Source organism: Oncorhynchus mykiss, chromosome 21 (assembly GCF_013265735.2).
Source record: "Oncorhynchus mykiss isolate Arlee chromosome 21, USDA_OmykA_1.1, whole genome shotgun sequence".
NCBI classification, from domain to species: Eukaryota; Metazoa; Chordata; class Actinopteri; order Salmoniformes; family Salmonidae; genus Oncorhynchus; species Oncorhynchus mykiss.
The window spans coordinates 11,286,730-11,304,945 of NC_048585.1; the positions used below are offsets into that span (position 1 = coordinate 11,286,730).

Here is an 18,216-nt window from a genome sequence, read left to right on the forward strand (position 1 = left end):
TACTGATAGAAGTATCTGTAGAAGTATCAGGGGCCCTTCTTAGCCTGGGAACCAGTCTGTTTGTGCCATCATGCCTCTGCTTGTCATGCCAAACACATGATAACACAAACAGATCTGGGAACAGGCTAGGCCCCTCTCTCTAGGATGTGTGCATCTAACTAACTTGATGAGTTAATATCTACTGCCCTCCTGTGATTTTACAGTAAAATGCAGGACATTTGGGGAGCCATGACAATGGAACCACAGCATCGCAGAACGTTGCCAAGGAAACTTCTGCCACACAGGCAAATAGAACAAAGTAGTTTATTGAATGAACGTAAAATGATATTATGAGTATGTACTACAGTAGCCTGGGTGCCAGTCTGTTGAGTGAACATTCCACCCCTTGTACTTCGTGTCACATGCCAAATGTTTAGCATGACAAGGAGTGGCAAGGAGTGGAATGATAGCTAAAGTGGTACAACCACTGGTCTAATCTCATACAGTTTAGAGTCCTTCATTACGTCTTCATTGTTTTAATCAACTTTTCCCCCTGTGTCAGACTGTATTCAGTGGGAAGAAAGAGAAAGACAAGTTGAAGAAACAAGAGAAGGGGGAGAGGAAGAGAAAGGAAGCAGAGACAAAGACAGAGAAGGCAGAACCAGAAGAGGAGAGAGAAAGAGCTGAGGGAGTGTGAAAGACAGGATGAGAGGAGAAAACAGGAGGAGAAGAGGGTGAAACAGGGAAAGAAGAGAGGAAGAGAGGAGGATGAGGAGAGAACAGGAGGAAAAGTGGAAGAGAGAGGAGGATGAGAGGAGAGAACAGGAGGAAAAGAGGAAGAGAGAGGAGGATGAGAGGAGAGAACAGGAGGAAAAGAGGAAGAGAGAGGAGGATGAGAGGAGAGAACAGGAGGAAAAGAGGAAGAGAGATGAGGATGAGAGGAGAGAACAGGAGGAAAAGAGGAAGAGAGAGGAGGATGAGAGGAGAGAACAGGAGGAAAAGACGAAGAGAGATGAGAACAGGAGGAAAAGAAGAAGAGAGATGAGGATGAGGAGAGCACAGGATGAAAAGAGGAAGAGAGAGGAGGATGAGAGGAGAGAACAGGATGAAAAGAGGAAGAGAGAGGAGGATGAGAGGAGAGAACAGGATGAAAAGAGGAAGAGAGAGGAGGATGAGAGGAGAGAACAGGAGGAAAAGAGGAAGAGAGAGGAGGATGAGAGGAGAGAACAGGAGGAAAAGAGGAAGAGAGAGAAGGATGAGAGGAGAGAACAGGATGAAAAGAGGAAGAGAGAGGAGGATGAGAGGAGAGAACAGGATGAAAAGAGGAAGAGAGAGGAGGATGAGAGGAGAGAACAGGATGAAAAGAGGAAGAGAGAGAAGGATGAGAGGAGAGCACAGGATGAAAAGAGGAAGAGAGGAGGATGAGAGGAGAGAACAGGAGGAAAAGAGGAAGAGCGGAGGATGAGAGGAGAGAACAGGAGGAAAAGAGGAATATTTTTAAGAGATGTTGGTTGTCGAATAAAAGGAACATAATGTTAAAAGATGCTTGTCCCTTTATTCAAGACACTGTAACCAACACTGAGGCACTACAATGGTTAAATGGTTAATCAGTTGAACAGTAATACTTTGGACAACACAGTAGAGATGTCTAATGTCTAATAATGTCCTGAGTTGTCCTTTCATGTGTGTTATGAGTATGTACATAATATGGATGCATTGCTAGCCTGATCCCAGATATGTTTGTGGTCTGGCCAATGACAACTCCATTGCTGTCATTGCCAAGCCAACTCTTTGTCACCCATTGTCATGTTTGGCTTGACACAAATGAGTGACCGGAGTTGTCATGATGGCACAAACAGACTGGCACTCAGGCTAGTGCATTGAGTATCCTTCATAAGAGGACCATTTCATGTCAGACACTCTCTGCTGTGTCACACAGCTCTCTGTATTGAGGTGGTTGAAAGGTGAAGATCACAGGTGGCACATCAACCTTTCTTCTCATCTGGCAGAGTATTGTGATGGCCAGGACAACTCCAACATCCTGAGGACCAGACACACAGTAATGGTTCAGTCAGGATTGACGGAGCAGGTGACCAGATGCTGAGTGTAAGAGATGATGGTTCAGTCTAATAGGCCTACACTCAAAACCTATGGTAAAAAAAAGAGTAGGGAACAGCGTTTGGTTCAATTAAGTTTTAAATTCAGGTAGAGTCAATTGAAATTCACTTCCTGAATTGAAAAATCCACATAAAAAACTATGGACAATTTTCAAATAGCCTAACCTAAACGGAGGTCAATCAAATAGCCTAACCTAAACGGAGGTCAATCAAATAGCCTGACCTAAACGGAGGTCAATCAAATAGCCTAACCTAAACGGAGGTCAATCAAATAGCCTGACCTAAACGGAGGTCAATCAAATAGCCTAACCTAAACGGAGGTCAATCAAATAGCCTAACCTAAACGGAGGTCAATCAAATAGCCTGACCTAAACGGAGGTCAATCAAATAGCCTAACCTAAACGGAGGTCAATCAAATAGCCTGACCTAAACGGAGGTCAATCAAATAGCCTGACCTAAACGGAGGTCAATCAAATAGCCTAACCTAAACGGAGGTCAATCAAATAGCCTAACCTAAACGGAGGTCAATCAAATAGCCTAACCTAAACGGAGGTCAATCAAATAGCCTGACCTAAACGGAGGTCAATCAAATAGCTTGACCTAAACGGAGGTCAATCAAATAGCCTAACCTAAACGGAGGTCAATCAAATAGAAAATTTGCTGTCATTATAACAAACAACATATTCTAAAACCAGGACAGGTCAAAGTGAAATGAATAATCACAGCTGTTGTCCAGGAGTTTCATCCCGTTGTCAAGATCAGTGGTTTCAGGTTTGTATCTGTCCATTTTTGACAAGCTGATCACAGTGAAAACTAAAATATTGACAATGGGCTCCTGAGAACTCCTGATAAAGTTGGGTAGCTGATATTCAGGGCTTAAATTGCCAAATTGGTTAGTCACAGGAATCAGGACTAATAAAGCCAATGTTTTCCAAAGGTGGGCCTACCACATGGATGGGCATTCATACAATTCCATTGCGGGCGACATGGTAAGCTACACCCCACACCCCAGTAAGCCCGAGACGACATATTTGTTTTGGTTTTGGTCTTTTTTTGGTCCTGTTCGGATGTCGTTTTTATGTGTTTTACAAAACGGTAGGCTTACCACATACGATGCATTCAGAGAGTATTCACACCCTTTGACTTTTTCAAAATGTTATGTTACAGCCTTATTCAAAAAAATTATTAAATTGTTTTTTTCCCTCATCAATCTACACACAATATCCCATAATGACAAAGCAACATTTTTGGGGGAAAATGTTCCTAATTTATTAAAAATAAAAAACTGAATGAACACATTTCCATAGGTATCCAGACCCTTTACTCAGTACTTTGTTGAAGCACCTTTGGCAGTAATTACAGTCTCAAGTCTTCTTGGATATAACACTACAATATTTGGGGAGTTTCTCCCATTCTTCTCTGCAGATCCTCTCAAGCTCTGTCAGGTTGGATAGCGCTGCACAGCTATTTTCAGGTCTCTCCAGAGATGTTAGATCGGGTTCAAGTCTGGGCTCTCACTGGGCCCCTCGAGGACATTCAGAGACTTGTCCCAAAGCCACTCCTACGTTGTCTTGGCTATGTGCTTAGGCTCGTTGTCCTGTTGGAAGCTGAACCTTCGCCCCAGTCTGAGATCCTGAGGGCTCTGGAGCAGATTTTCATCAAGGATCCCTGTGCACTTTGCTCCGTTCATCTTTCCCTCGATGCTGACTAGTCTCTCAGTCCCTGGACTGAAAAACATCCCCACAGCATGATGCTGCCACTGCCATGCTTCACAGTAGGGATGATGCCAGGTTTCCTCCAGACGTGATGCTTGGCATTCAGGCCATAGAGTTCAATCTTGATTTCATCAGACCAGATAATCTTGTTTCTCATGGTAAGAGTCCTTTAGATGCCTTTTGGCAAACTCCAAACGTAAGTCTGGCCACTCTATCATAAAGGCCTGATTGGTGAAGTGCTGCAGATGGTTATCCTTCTGGAAGGTTTTCCCATTTCCACAGAGGAACTTTAGAGGTCTGTCAGAGTGACCATTGTGTTCTTGGTCACTTCCCTGACCTAAGCCCTTCTCCCCCAATTACTCAGTTTGGCTGGGCGGTTCTAGGAAGAGTCTTGGTGGTTCCACACTTCTTCCATTTAAGAATGATGGATGCCATTGTGTCCTTGGGGACCTTGAATGGACCAGATCCATTTTAGAATAATGCTGTAACGTAATTTTGGGGGGAAAAAGATTAGGGGTCTGAATACTTTCCGAATGCACTGTAGATGGGCATTCATAAAATTCAATTTCAGGCCAAACTGTAGGCTTCAGGTGACACCTTTTATACAACTTTATTTGCAGCAGTTCAGGACCGGCCTTGATTTCCACATCCAACATTTGTTTTGGTCCAGACCAAATCTGAACCAATCATGTTTGGTTCAGATTCTGTCCGGTCTGGACCAGCCTTGATTTGGCCCAAACATAGATTTCTATAAATGACTTATTCTCAACTTTCATTCAGAACCAACAATGTGCATGATTTCAACATGTGTAAAATACACATCTTCAACATGTGTAAAATCTTCAACTTTCATTCATCTGTCTTTTAGACGGCATTTTGCTTACGGGACTATTCTAGTTTTGCGGGGTTGGTATTTTTTGGTCTTGCCTATGGAGGCAGAATGGCAAGGCTCGGCCCTAGTTAAATAGTACAGAAATATATTAGAAATGCATACCCATAATGCTGTCAGTGCTACTAATGTTCCTATTCCCAGGCTGATTGCATAGCTCTCGACAGAGATCAGGATGGGAAGACATGGCTGAAAATGAACAATTAAGAGTTTGTCATTTTGTGTGAAAAACAAGAGTATACAGCTCTGTATTATATCAGAACTTAAACAAACATCAGTTTATTGTATCAATGAGTACTGTACAAGTCATCTCTATAGAGCCAACTAGAATTATGATATTCTAGTGGATACACAGCTGCCAGCAAAACACTTTGAGCAAAATTACGAGCAAAACAGTTTAGTTGCACCCTCTTGACAGCAGATGCATTTTAAAAATGGTGTAATTCTGCGCATTTTAACTTGGGGTGTAGAGAAAATGTTGCCGTTTTAAAGCAAGTTTGCTGCAATTCTATACATTTTGCCATGGGGCAGAGGAAAATGAGCTGTTTTACAGATAATTTCCTGCAATTCTACACATTTTGCCATGGGGCAGAGGAAAATGAGCTGTTTCACAGATAATTTCCTGCAATTCTACACATTTTGCCATGGGGCAGAGGAAAATGAGCTGTTTCACAGATAATTTCCTGCAATTCTACACATTTTGCCATGGGGCAGAGGAAAATGAGCTCTTTTACAGATAATTTCCTGCAATTCTACACATTTTGCCATGGGGCAGAGGAAAATGAGCTCTTTTACAGATAATTTCCTGCAATTCTACAAATTTTTTCCATGGGGTGGTGAGAAATGTATGCCGTTTTTAATATGACATCATAGTGAGACTGACTAACCACATCAATGAGGGCCCCATGGGTAGTAATTTGACCACGATAACAGGTTTAGATAACTGTCTGCTAACCTAATTTAGCCATCTAAAAGATATTATCTGACATGGGCTAGTTGATCTGAGGGCTAGTTGATCTGAGGGCCTTCAAAATGGCCGCCAGTTGCCCATCCCTGGTGTAGTGGAATGGCATGTTTTTACCTTTTCATATACCAGCATGTGTTCATCCATTAATCCCTTGTGGTCATCATCCTCAGACATATCACTGTTGGGATAGTGAATAACAAATCTTGTATTGTTACCACGAGCAACCTGAAATAGAATGTGAGATGGTTTAAAACAGTGCTTTACTTTAGCTGCATGATTTCTTACTAGGCTACAGCATGGCAGCCATTATGTGTCTGGTTCAAATGTGTTCTATGGTATTTGTTGGTCTTTTAGAGTATTGTCATGTACATCTTCCTCAGTTTATTTATGGTTGTATTGTCACTGTCCTTTATCGTCTCTTTTTTTATTTTGGTTTTAAAAACACATTTTAAAGATAATAGAATAAAAAAAATGTATTGCTCTTACCAAAATACATATTTATTTAACACAGACTGACACACTGAATCAAATCCTCCTCAGCATACACACAACAACAACATCATCACCAACAACAACAACAACAAGTTAACTTGTTTAACACAGCAGACTCACACATTTAAAGTCTGTTGAGTCCTCATCAGAACAGAGACAGGAGAGGGGGATGTCTGTGCCCCAGTCTTGGTAGCCTTGTACGAGCCCACAGCATTTGAACTGAAAGTGAAGGAAACAGCACAACAGGCATTTTAAAAACAATTAGGCAAACAATTACCATATATAGTTAAGGCCTGGAGAAACCTCCATGGAGAAATCTCCAATGAAAGTGTTTTTAGTCCAGGCCTTGGTTTACATAATATGGAAAACTGTCCCTAAAGACACACATACATTGAATTGGCACTCTGGGACTTTGAATTGGCACAAGCAGAGACAATAAGAAGCATTAAATGAAGGTGACTTACGTTAGTCTGTATGTTGTATAACGTTTCTATATCAGTTTGTTTCGCTCCACTCAGAGGCATCATCGCTAGATGTTCCTCTCTGGTTAACTCCTCCATCTTGAAATGAATCAAGTTTACATTGAGTGTTATAGTCACAGCTGAAACCTATAATCAGCTCTGAATTTGAAATGGACAGATACAGTACATTGAATTATCAAGAATCAGATGCATTGCACCATCATACAATAACTTCTCAAATATCTTTTCACCAGAACAGCAAACAAACATTGTCTCAAGGTTGAATTAGAAAATGAAGATATAAACAGGTAACTGCCAAAACTAATGGAAACCCCTGAGTAAATGAGGGACACGGAGTATATTAAAAGCAGGTGCTTCCACACAGGTGTGGTTCCTGAGTTAATTAAGCAATTAATATCCCATCATGCTTTGGGTCATGTACAGTATGAAAATGATTTTGGCTACCATGGCTACTTCCCCATGGCTAGGGCTCCCGAGTGGTGCAGCGGTCTAAGGCACTGCATCGCAGTGCTAGCGGGATCACCACTGTATCATAACCGGCCGTGATCGGGAGTCCCATTGGCCCAGCGTTGTCTGGGTTAGGGGAGGGTTTGACCAAGGGGGCTTTACAAGTAGGCCGTCATTGTAAATAAGAATGTGTTCTTAACTGACTTGCCTAGTTAAATAAAGGTTAAAAAAGGTTAAATAAAAAAGGACGATATGCTGCCATCCAAAGGGTATGAGTGTTCACTGAATGGTTTGATGAGCATGAAAACGATCGATGTAAAACCATAGTTTACAATGGAGCCCCTAGTTCCACTCTTCATACCCCTGATACCTCCTTTGTCCCACCTCCCACACATACGGTGACCTCACCCATTACAACCAGCATGTCCAGAGATACAACCTCTCTTATCATCATTACTGTCTGGGCTTACCTCCGCTGTACCCCGCACCCCACCATACCCCTGTCTGCGCATTATGCCCTGAATATATTCTACCATGCCCAGAAGTCTGCTCCTTTTATTCTTTGTCCCCAACGCTCTAGGCGACTAGTTTTGATAGCTTTTAGCCGCACCCTCATACTACTCCTCTGTTCCGCGGGTGATGTGGAGGTAAACCCAGGCCCTGCATGTCCCTAGGCACCCTCATTTGTTGACTTCTGTGATCGAAAAAGCCTTGGTTTCATGCATGTCAACATCAGAAGCCTCCTCCCTAAGTTTGTTTTACTCACTGCTTTAGCACACTCTGCTAACCCTGATGTCCTTGCCGTGTCTGAATCCTGGCTCAGGAAGGCCACCAAAAATTCTGAGATTTCCATACCCAACGATAAAATGTTCTGTCAAGATAGAACTGCCAAAGGGGGAGGAGTTGCAGTCTACTGCAGAGATAGCCTGCAAAGTAATGTCATACTTTCCAGGTCCATACCCAAACAGTTCGAACTACTAATTTAAAAAAATACTCTCTCCAGAAATAAGTCTCTCACTGTTGCCGCCTGCTACTGACCCCCCTCAGCTCCCAGCTGTGCCCTGGACACCATTTGTGAATTGATCGCCCCCCATCTAGCTTCAGAGTTTGTTCTGTTAGGTGACCTAAACTGGGATATGCTTAACACCCCGGCAGTCCTACAATCTAAGCTAGATGCCCTCAATCTCACACAAATCATCAAGGAACCCACCAGGTACAACCCTAAATCTGTAAACAAGGGCACCCTCATAGACGTCATCCTGACCAACTGGCCCTCCAAATACACCTCCGCTGTCTTCAACCAGGATCTCAGCGATCACTGCCTCATTGCCTGTAACCGCTACGGAGCCACAGTCAAACGACCACCCCTCATCACTGTCAAACGCTCCCTAAAACACTTCTGTGAGCAGGCCTTTCTAATCGACCTGGCCCGGGTATCCTGGAAGGACATTGACCTCATCCCGTCAGTTGAGGATGCCTGGTCATTATTTAAAAGTAACTTCCTCACCATTTTAGATAAGCATGCTCCGTTCAAAAAATGCAGAACTAAGAACAGATATAGCCCTTGGTTCACTCCAGACCTGACTGCCCTCGACCAGCACAAAAACATCCTCTGGCGGACTGCAATAGCATCGAATAGTCCCCGCGATATGCAACTGTTCAGGGAAGTCAGGAACCAATACACGCAGTCAGTCAGGAAAGCTAAGGCCAGCTTCTTCAGGCAGAAATTTGCATCCTGTAGCTCCAACTCCAAAAAGTTCTGGGACACTGTGAAGTCCATGGAGAACAAGAGCACCTCCTCCCAGCTGCCCACTGCACTGAGGCTAGGTAACACGGTCACCACCGATAAATCCATGATTATCGAAAACTTCAACAAGCATTTCTCAACGGCTGGCCATGCCTTCCTCCTGGCTACTAAAACCTCGGCCAACAGCTCCGCCCCCCCCGCAGCTACTCGCCCAAGCCTCTCCAGGTTCTCCTTTACCCAAATCCAGATAGCAGATGTTCTGAAAGAGCTGCAAAACCTGGACCCGTAAAAATCAGCTGGGCTTGACAATCTGGACCCTCTATTTCTGAAACTATCCGCCGCCATTGTCGCAACCCCTATTACCAGCCTGTTCAACCTCTCTTTCATATCGTCTGAGATCCCCAAGGATTGGAAAGCTTCCGCAGTCATCCCCCTCTTCAAAGGGGGAGACACCCTGGACCCAAACTGTTACAGACCTATATCCATCCTGCCCTGCCTATCTAAGGTATTCGAAAGCCAAGTCAACAAACAGGTCACTGACCATCTCGAATCCCACCGTACCTTCTCCGCTGTGCAATCTGGTTTCCGAGCCGGTCACGGGTGCACCTCAGCCACGCTCAAGGTACTAAACAATATCATAACCGCCATCGATAAAAGACAGTACTGTGCAGCCGTCTTCATCGACCTTGCCAAGGCTTTCGACTCTGTCAATCACCATCTTCTTATCGGCAGACTCAGTAGCCTCGGTTTTTCTGATGACTGCCTTGCCTGGTTCACCAACTACTTTGCAGACAGAGTTCAGTGTGTCAAATCGGAGGGCATGCTGTCCGGTCCTCTGGCATTCTCTATGGGGGTGCCACAGGGTTCAATTCTCGGGCCAACTCTTTTCTCTGTATATATTAATGATGTTGCTCTTGCTGCGGGAGATTCCCTGATCCAACTCTACGCAGACGACACCATTCTGTATACTTCCGGCCAGTCCTTGGACACTGTGCTATCTAACCTCCAAACGAGCTTCAATGCCATACAACACTCCTTCCGTGGCCTCCAACTGCTCTTAAACGCTAGTAAAACCAAATGCATGCTTTTCAACCGTTCGCTGCCTGCACCCGCACGCCCGACTAGCATCACCACCCTGGATGGTTCCGACCTTGAATATGTGGACATCTATAAGTACCTAGGTGTCTGGCTAGACTGTAAACTCTCCTTCCAGACTCATATCAAACATCTCCAATCTAAAATCAAATCTAGAGTCGGCTTTCTATTCTGCAAGAAAGCCTCCTTCACTCACGCCGCCAAACTTACCCTAGTAAAACGGACTATCCTACCGATCCTCGACTTCGGCGATGTCATCTACAAAATAGCTTCCAACACTCTTCTCAGCAAACTGGATGCAGTTTATCACAATGCCATCCGTTTTGTTACTAAAGCACCTTATACCACCCACCACTGCGACCTGTATGCTCTAGTCGGCTGGCCCTCGCTACATATTTGTCGCCAGACCCACTGGCCCCAGGTCATCTACAAGTCCATGCTAGGTAAAGCTCCGCCTTATCTCAGCTCACTGGTCACGATGGCAACACCCACCCGTAGCACGGGCTCCAGCAAGTGTATCTCACTGATCATCCCTAAAGCCAACACCTCATTTGGCTGCCTTTCGTTCCAATTCTCTGCTGCCTGTGACTGGAACGAATTGCAAAAATCGCTGAAGTTGGAGACTTTTATCTCCCTCACCAACTTCAAACATCTGCTATCTGAGCAGCTAACCGATCACTGCAGCTGTACATAGTCTATCGGTAAATAGCCCACCCAATTTTACCTACCTCATCCCCATACTGTTTTTATTTATTTACTTTTCTGCTCTTTTGCACACCAATATCTCTACCTGTACATGACCATCTGATCATTTATCACTCCAGTGTTAATCTGCAAAATTGCAATTATTCGCCTACCTCCTCATGCCTTTTGCACACAATGTATATAGACTCTCTTTTTTTTCTACTGTGTTATTGACTTGTTAATTGTTTACTCCATGTGTAACTCTGTGTTGTCTGTTCACACTGCTATGCTTTATCTTGGTCAGGTCGCAGTTGCAAATGAGAACTTGTTCTCAACTAGCCTACCTGGTTAAATAAAGGTGTTCTCAACTGGCCGACCTGGTTAAATAAAGGTGTTCTCAACTAGCCTACCTGGTTGAATAAAGGTAAAATAAAATAAATAAATAAATAAATAGGCCATTGCTGTCTCAGTCACCAGATCTCAATCCCAATTGAACACTTATGTGATATTCTGAAGCAGCTCCTGAGACAGCGTTTTCCATCAACAAAACACCAAATTAGGGAATTTCTTGTGAAAGAATGGTCTCGCATCACTCCAATAGACTTCTAGACACTTGTAGAATCTATGACAAGGTGCAGTAAAGCTGTTCTGGCTCGTGGTGCCCCAACGCCCTATTAAACCACTTTATGTTGGTGTTTTCCATTATTTTGACAGTTACCTGTGTGTGTATATATATATATATAGACTACTGTACCTCGTGTTTGGAATGATATGCGTTCACACACTCCACAAACAGGTATAGGCTGGCCAGTGACATACCTACAGAAAACTACACACACATATTGGAGTTGTCAAGCAAAATCAATACTAAAGGTTCATTCAAACTTATCACGCTTTTTGGGAAACATGTCATGGGGAAAGTGTTGACTGGTTTCAGTTGAGTTGTATGGCATGCCATTACCTGTCAGAAAGGAACAGTTTGCAGCAGAGAAGTCAAGTCGGTAGCCAGATCCCAGATCTGTTTGTGCTGTCTAACGAACACTTATGATAATTATCCAAGACAAACCAACAGATCTGAGATCAGGCTAACACTTTGAGACAGGTCTCGGCAGGCTTACCAGAACCACAGCCCATTTCTTCTCCTTCCGAGCGCCATAGACACCAAAGATTGACAGGACCAGGGTTGCTGCTTCTAGGACATACAGAACTACTATCCCAGGCAGAATATCCTCTATCTGTGCATAGGAAGACAAGCCAAATTAATGAAATGGCAACTGTGGGTTTATAATCATAATATTACAATGATACTGCTGGATTCTAGCCTGGTCTCAGATCTGTTTATGCTCTATAGCCAACTCCTATGGTTGTTGTCATGCTAAACAGTTGGAAAGACAGCACAAACAGATCTGGGACCAAGCTAGATGGACACAGCATTATTATAATGAAATCAATATGATATAATTAGTAAATGTAATAAGAACTATAAAAAAAACAGAATTACTTCTTCTGATTGGTGGAAGTACCCATGTCCAAATAATGTGATGGCCAGCAAGAGGGTGCTGATGATCTGAAGAGAATACAACACATGATACAATCATTACAATGTACAGGGTATTATTCTGAGAATTCTACTGATAATGCACAGTAAAGGTTGATACAATCATTACAATGTACAGGGTATTATTCTGAGAATTCTACTGATAATGCACAGTAAAGGTTGATACAATCATTACAATGTACAGGGTATTATACTGGGAATTCTACTGATAATGCACAGTAAAGGTTGATACAATCATTACAATGTACAGGGTATTATACTGGGAATTCTACTGATAATGCACTGTAAAGGTTGATACAGTCATTACAATGTACAGGGTATTATACTGGGAATTCTACTGATAATGCACAGTAAAGGTTGATACAATCATTACAATGTACAGGGTATTATACTGGGAATTATACTGATAATGCACAGTAAAGGTTGATACCGTCATTACAATGTACAGGGTATTATACTGGAATTATACTGATAATGTACAGTAAAGGTTGATACAATCATTACAATGTACAGCGTATTATACTGGGAATTCTACTGATAATGCACAGTAAATGTTGATACAATCATTACAATGTACAGGGTATTATACTGAGAATTCTACTGATAATGCACAGTAAAGGTTGATACAATCATTACAATGTACAGGGTATTATACTGAGAATTCTACTGATAATGCACAGTAAAGGTTGATACAATCATTACAATGTACAGGGTATTATACTGGGAATTATACTGATAATGCACAGTAAAGGTTGATACAATCATTACAATGTACAGGGTATTATTCTGAGAATTCTACTGATAATGCACAGTAAAGGTTGATACAATCATTACAATGTACAGGGTATTATTCTGAGAATTCTACTGATAATGCACAGTAAAGGTTGATACAATCATTACAATGTACAGGGTATTATTCTGAGAATTCTACTGATAATGCACAGTAAAGGTTGATACAATCATTACAATGTACAGGGTATTATACTGAGAATTCTACTGATAATGCACAGTAAAGGTTGATACAATCATTACAATGTACAGGGTATTATACTGGGAATTCTACTGATAATGCACAGTAAAGGTTGATACAGTCATTACAATGTACAGGGTATTATACTGAGAATTCTACTGATAATGCACAGTAAAGGTTGATACAATCATTACAATGTACAGGATATTATTCTGAGAATTCTACTGATAATGCACAGTAAAGGTTGATACAATCATTACAATGTACAGGGTATTATTCTGAGAATTCTACTGATAATGCACAGTAAAGGTTGATACAATCATTACAATGTACAGGGTATTATACTGAGAATTCTACTGATAATGCACAGTAAAGGTTGATACAATCATTACAATGTACAGGGTATTATTCTGAGAATTCTACTGATAATGCACAGTAAAGGTTGATACAATCATTACAATGTACAGGGTATTATACTGAGAATTCTACTGATAATGCACAGTAAAGGTTGATACAATCATTACAATGTACAGGGTATTATTCTGAGAATTCTACTGATAATGCACAGTAAAGGTTGATACAATCATTACAATGTACAGGGTATTATACTGAGAATTCTACTGATAATGCACAGTAAAGGTTGATACAATCATTACAATGTACAGGGTATTATTCTGAGAATTCTACTGATAATACACAGTAAAGGTTGATACAATCATTACAATGTACAGGGTATTATACTGAGAATTCTACAGATAATGCACAGTAAAGGTTGATACAATCATTACAATGTACAGGGTATTATTCTGAGAATTCTACTGATAATGCACAGTAAAGGTTGATACAGTCATTACAATGTACAGGGTATTATACTGAGAATTCTACTGATAATGCACAGTAAAGGTTGATACAGTCATTACAATGTACAGGGTATTATACTGGGAATTCTACTGATAATGCACAGTAAAGGTTGATACAATCATTACAATGTACAGGGTATTATTCTGAGAATTCTACTGATAATACACAGTAAAGGTTGATACAGTCATTACAATGTACAGGGTATTATACTGAGAATTCTACTGATAATGCACGGTAAAGGTTGATACAATCATTACAATGTACAGGGTATTATTCTGAGAATTCTACTGATAATGCACAGTAAAGGTTGATACAATCATTACAATGTACAGGGTATTATACTGAGAATTCTACTGATAATGCACGGTAAAGGTTGATACAATCATTACAATGTACAGGGTATTATTCTGAGAATTCTACTGATAATACACAGTAAAGGTTGATACAATCATTACAATGTACAGGGTATTATACTGAGAATTCTACAGATAATGCACAGTAAAGGTTGATACAATCATTACAATGTACAGGGTATTATTCTGAGAATTCTACTGATAATGCACAGTAAAGGTTGATACAGTCATTACAATGTACAGGGTATTATACTGAGAATTCTACTGATAATGCACAGTAAAGGTTGATACAGTCATTACAATGTACAGGGTATTATACTGGGAATTCTACTGATAATGCACAGTAAAGGTTGATACAATCATTACAATGTACAGGGTATTATTCTGAGAATTCTACTGATAATACACAGTAAAGGTTGATACAGTCATTACAATGTACAGGGTATTATACTGAGAATTCTACTGATAATGCACAGTAAAGGTTGATACAATCATTACAATGTACAGGGTATTATTCTGAGAATTCTACTGATAATGCACAGTAAAGGTTGATACAATCATTACAATGTACAGGGTATTATACTGAGAATTCTACTGATAATGCACAGTAAAGGTTGATACAGTCATTACAATGTACAGGGTATTATACTGAGAATTCTACTGATAATGCACAGTAAAGGTTGATACAATCATTACAATGTACAGGGTATTATTCTGAGAATTCTACTGATAATGCACAGTAAAGGTTGATACAATCATTACAATGTACAAGGTATTATACTGGGAATTCTACTGATAATGCACAGTAAAGGTTGATACAATCATTACAATGTACAGGGTATTATACTGGGAATTCTACTGATAATGCACAGTAAAGGTTGATACAATCATTACAATGTACAGGGAATTATTCTGAGAATTCTACTGATAATACACAGTAAAGGTTGATACAATCATTACAATGTACAGGGTATTATTCTGAGAATTCTACTGATAATACACAGTAAAGGTTGATACAATCATTACAATGTACAGGGTATTATACTGGGAATTCTACTGATAATGCACAGTAAATGTTGATACAATCATTACAATGTACAGGGTATTATTCTGAGAATTCTACTGATAATGCACAGTAAAGGTAGATACAATCATTACAATGTACAGGGTATTATACTGGGAATTCTACTGATAATGCACAGTAAAGGTTGATACAATCATTACAATGTACAGGGTATTATACTGGGAATTCTACTGATAATGCACAGTAAAGGTTGATACAATCATTACAATGTACAGGGTATTATTCTGAGAATTCTACTGATAATGCACAGTAAAGGTTGATACAATCATTACAATGTACAGGATATTATTCTGAGAATTCTACTGATAATGCACAGTAAAGGTTGATACAGTCATTACAATGTACAGGGTATTATTCTGAGAATTCTACTGATAATGCACAGTAAAGGTTGATACAATCATTACAATGTACAGGGTATTATACTGAGAATTCTACTGATAATGCACAGTAAAGGTTGATACAGTCATTACAATGTACAGGGTATTATACTGGGAATTCTACTGATAATGCACAGTAAAGGTTGATACAATCATTACAATGTACAGGGTATTATACTGAGAATTCTACTGATAATGCACAGTAAAGGTTGATACAGTCATTACAATGTACAGGGTATTATTCTGAGAATTCTACTGATAATGCACAGTAAAGGTTGATACAATCATTACAATGTACAGGGTATTATTCTGAGAATTCTACTGATAATGCACAGTAAAGGTTGATACAATCATTACAATGTACAGGGTATTATACTGAGAATTCTACTGATAATGCACAGTAAAGGTTGATACAGTCATTACAATGTACAGGGTATTATTCTGAGAATTCTACTGATAATGCACAGTAAAGGTTGATACAGTCATTACAATGTACAGGGTATTATTCTGAGAATTCTACTGATAATGCACAGTAAAGGTTGATACAGTCATTTGTTTCAGAGGAGTTGAGGGATCCATTTCTTCATAACTTCAATAATGCATTTGACCAACGCCATCTACAAATGGTTTGTAAGCAGACAGTAAATTGTATTTACATATATTATATCTAGACTAAGAAATAGACTAAGAAATTATACATGATTAAGAAAGGAATAGCTGAAATATTTACTTAGTCGGCTGGTTATAAAAATCTAATATCAGTTATTGACTATCCTAATATTCTGACAAAAACGTGATAACTAAGGTCAGTAGGTTTATTTGAAGATGAGAATAAACATAACAAAAAAATGTAAGATATTTAGCAGTTAGTAAACAAATAGGGGCCAAATTAAAAGGCGAAAAATAAATAAGTAAGCTGAACACACTCACAAACCAAAGCTAAAAAACGTGTTCCAGTGAAAGATTAAAGCCCAGCAGCCCAATTGCAACATTAAATACAACATTTCAGTTTAATTTTAGTGCTTGTCTTGATACTGCACTATAAAACAATCGGCTCATTATTGTTGATGAAAGCGGCACCACTCTTTATTCCGTCCCGTGTAAACTGCAACTCTCACTGCTTGCGTTGAAGTTAAAAAAATAACCAGCAATAATGTAAACAAATAATGTCGTATTAAAAAACATATTATTTAAGACATTCATAATTGGCGACATGCTCCTATAAAAAAAACGGGTTTATCTACTCGAATACGATCACTTACACAGATCAAGACACAGACGAAAATGAACGTCCGTTTTACGCAGATATGTATTCTTCCCATTTCTATATTTGGTTATAATAAAAACAACAGTTTGGATAAGCAGTTCACTTCAGAGTTGGTCTTGCTGAAGCCCAAGATCTTTATGTCCAGAAAATAGATTGTCCGATTCCTTTAACTGTTTCTTCTTCTTCTCAACATGAGAGTGTGTTGACATGCTGCTCAATGGTGTTTTGTGTTATGGGAGGGACTAGCCCGCATGAACGCAACGCCCCATGAACTTGACTTGTATTTTCTTTAAATGGGCTCTCCCGGAAGTTAGAGAGAGATGTGGAACCAGGCAGTAAGATTTGTGCCCAGTGGAGCACAAACAACATTGTAAATATTGATCTGTTTATTGTCTGCCCTCCTATCGGTTGTCTTGGCAGAACAAAGCATCCACTGTGTGAATCCAGAGGTCCAGTCCAGAGCAAGGAGGCCTGAGTGAACATGAAATCACATAATCAGCCATTTCTGGACAACTATGACCTCACCACTTGCGACCAAAATGGCACCCTATTCCCTAGTGCTCTATAGGCCCTGGTCAAAAAGTAGTGCACTATATAGGGAATAGAGTGCTTTTTGAGAAGCAGCCCCATTGGGTCTCTAGGAATCCAGAGAAGGGCCAAGTGTTAAGCAATGTCAATGTCAATGCAACCCCGCAAAACATCTGGAGCACATTTTGTACAGAGGAAGATAGTAATGGAACAGACTCAAGCATATGATAGTAACGGAACAGACTCAAGCATATGATAGTAACGGAACAGACCCAAGCATATGATAGCAATGAAACAGATTCAAGCATATGATAGCAATGGAACAGACTCAAGCATATGATAGCAATGGAACAGACTCAAGCATATGATAGCAATGGAATAGACTCAAGCATATGATAGCAATGAAACAGATTCAAGCATATGATAGCAATGAAACAGACTCAAACATATGATAGCAATGGAACAGACTCAAGCATATGATAGCAATGGAACAGACTCAAGCATATGATAGCAATGGAACAGACTCAAGTATATGATAGTAATGGAACAGACTCAAGCATATGATAGCAATGGAACAGACTCAAGCATATGATAGCAATGGAAC

The 18,216-nt window shown here is 40.4% G+C and overlaps 1 protein-coding gene across 1 annotated transcript; it reads right to left on the bottom strand.

The window, feature by feature from the left end:
- Nucleotides 1–1,514: 1,514 nt before the first annotated feature.
- On the bottom strand, nt 1,515–17,337 carry LOC110515610 (tetraspanin-8). The gene is made up of 9 exons (XM_036956868.1): nt 17,080–17,337; nt 12,116–12,181; nt 11,733–11,849; nt 11,369–11,443; nt 6,624–6,719; nt 6,280–6,378; nt 5,782–5,892; nt 4,806–4,889; nt 1,515–2,020 (listed from the first exon to the last, which is right to left on the bottom strand). Exons 1-9 carry the CDS (start codon nt 17,137–17,139, stop codon nt 1,892–1,894), a joined length of 837 nt encoding a protein of 278 aa, XP_036812763.1. The 5' UTR covers nt 17,140–17,337; the 3' UTR covers nt 1,515–1,891.
- Between the last annotated feature and the right edge of the window lie 879 nt (nt 17,338–18,216).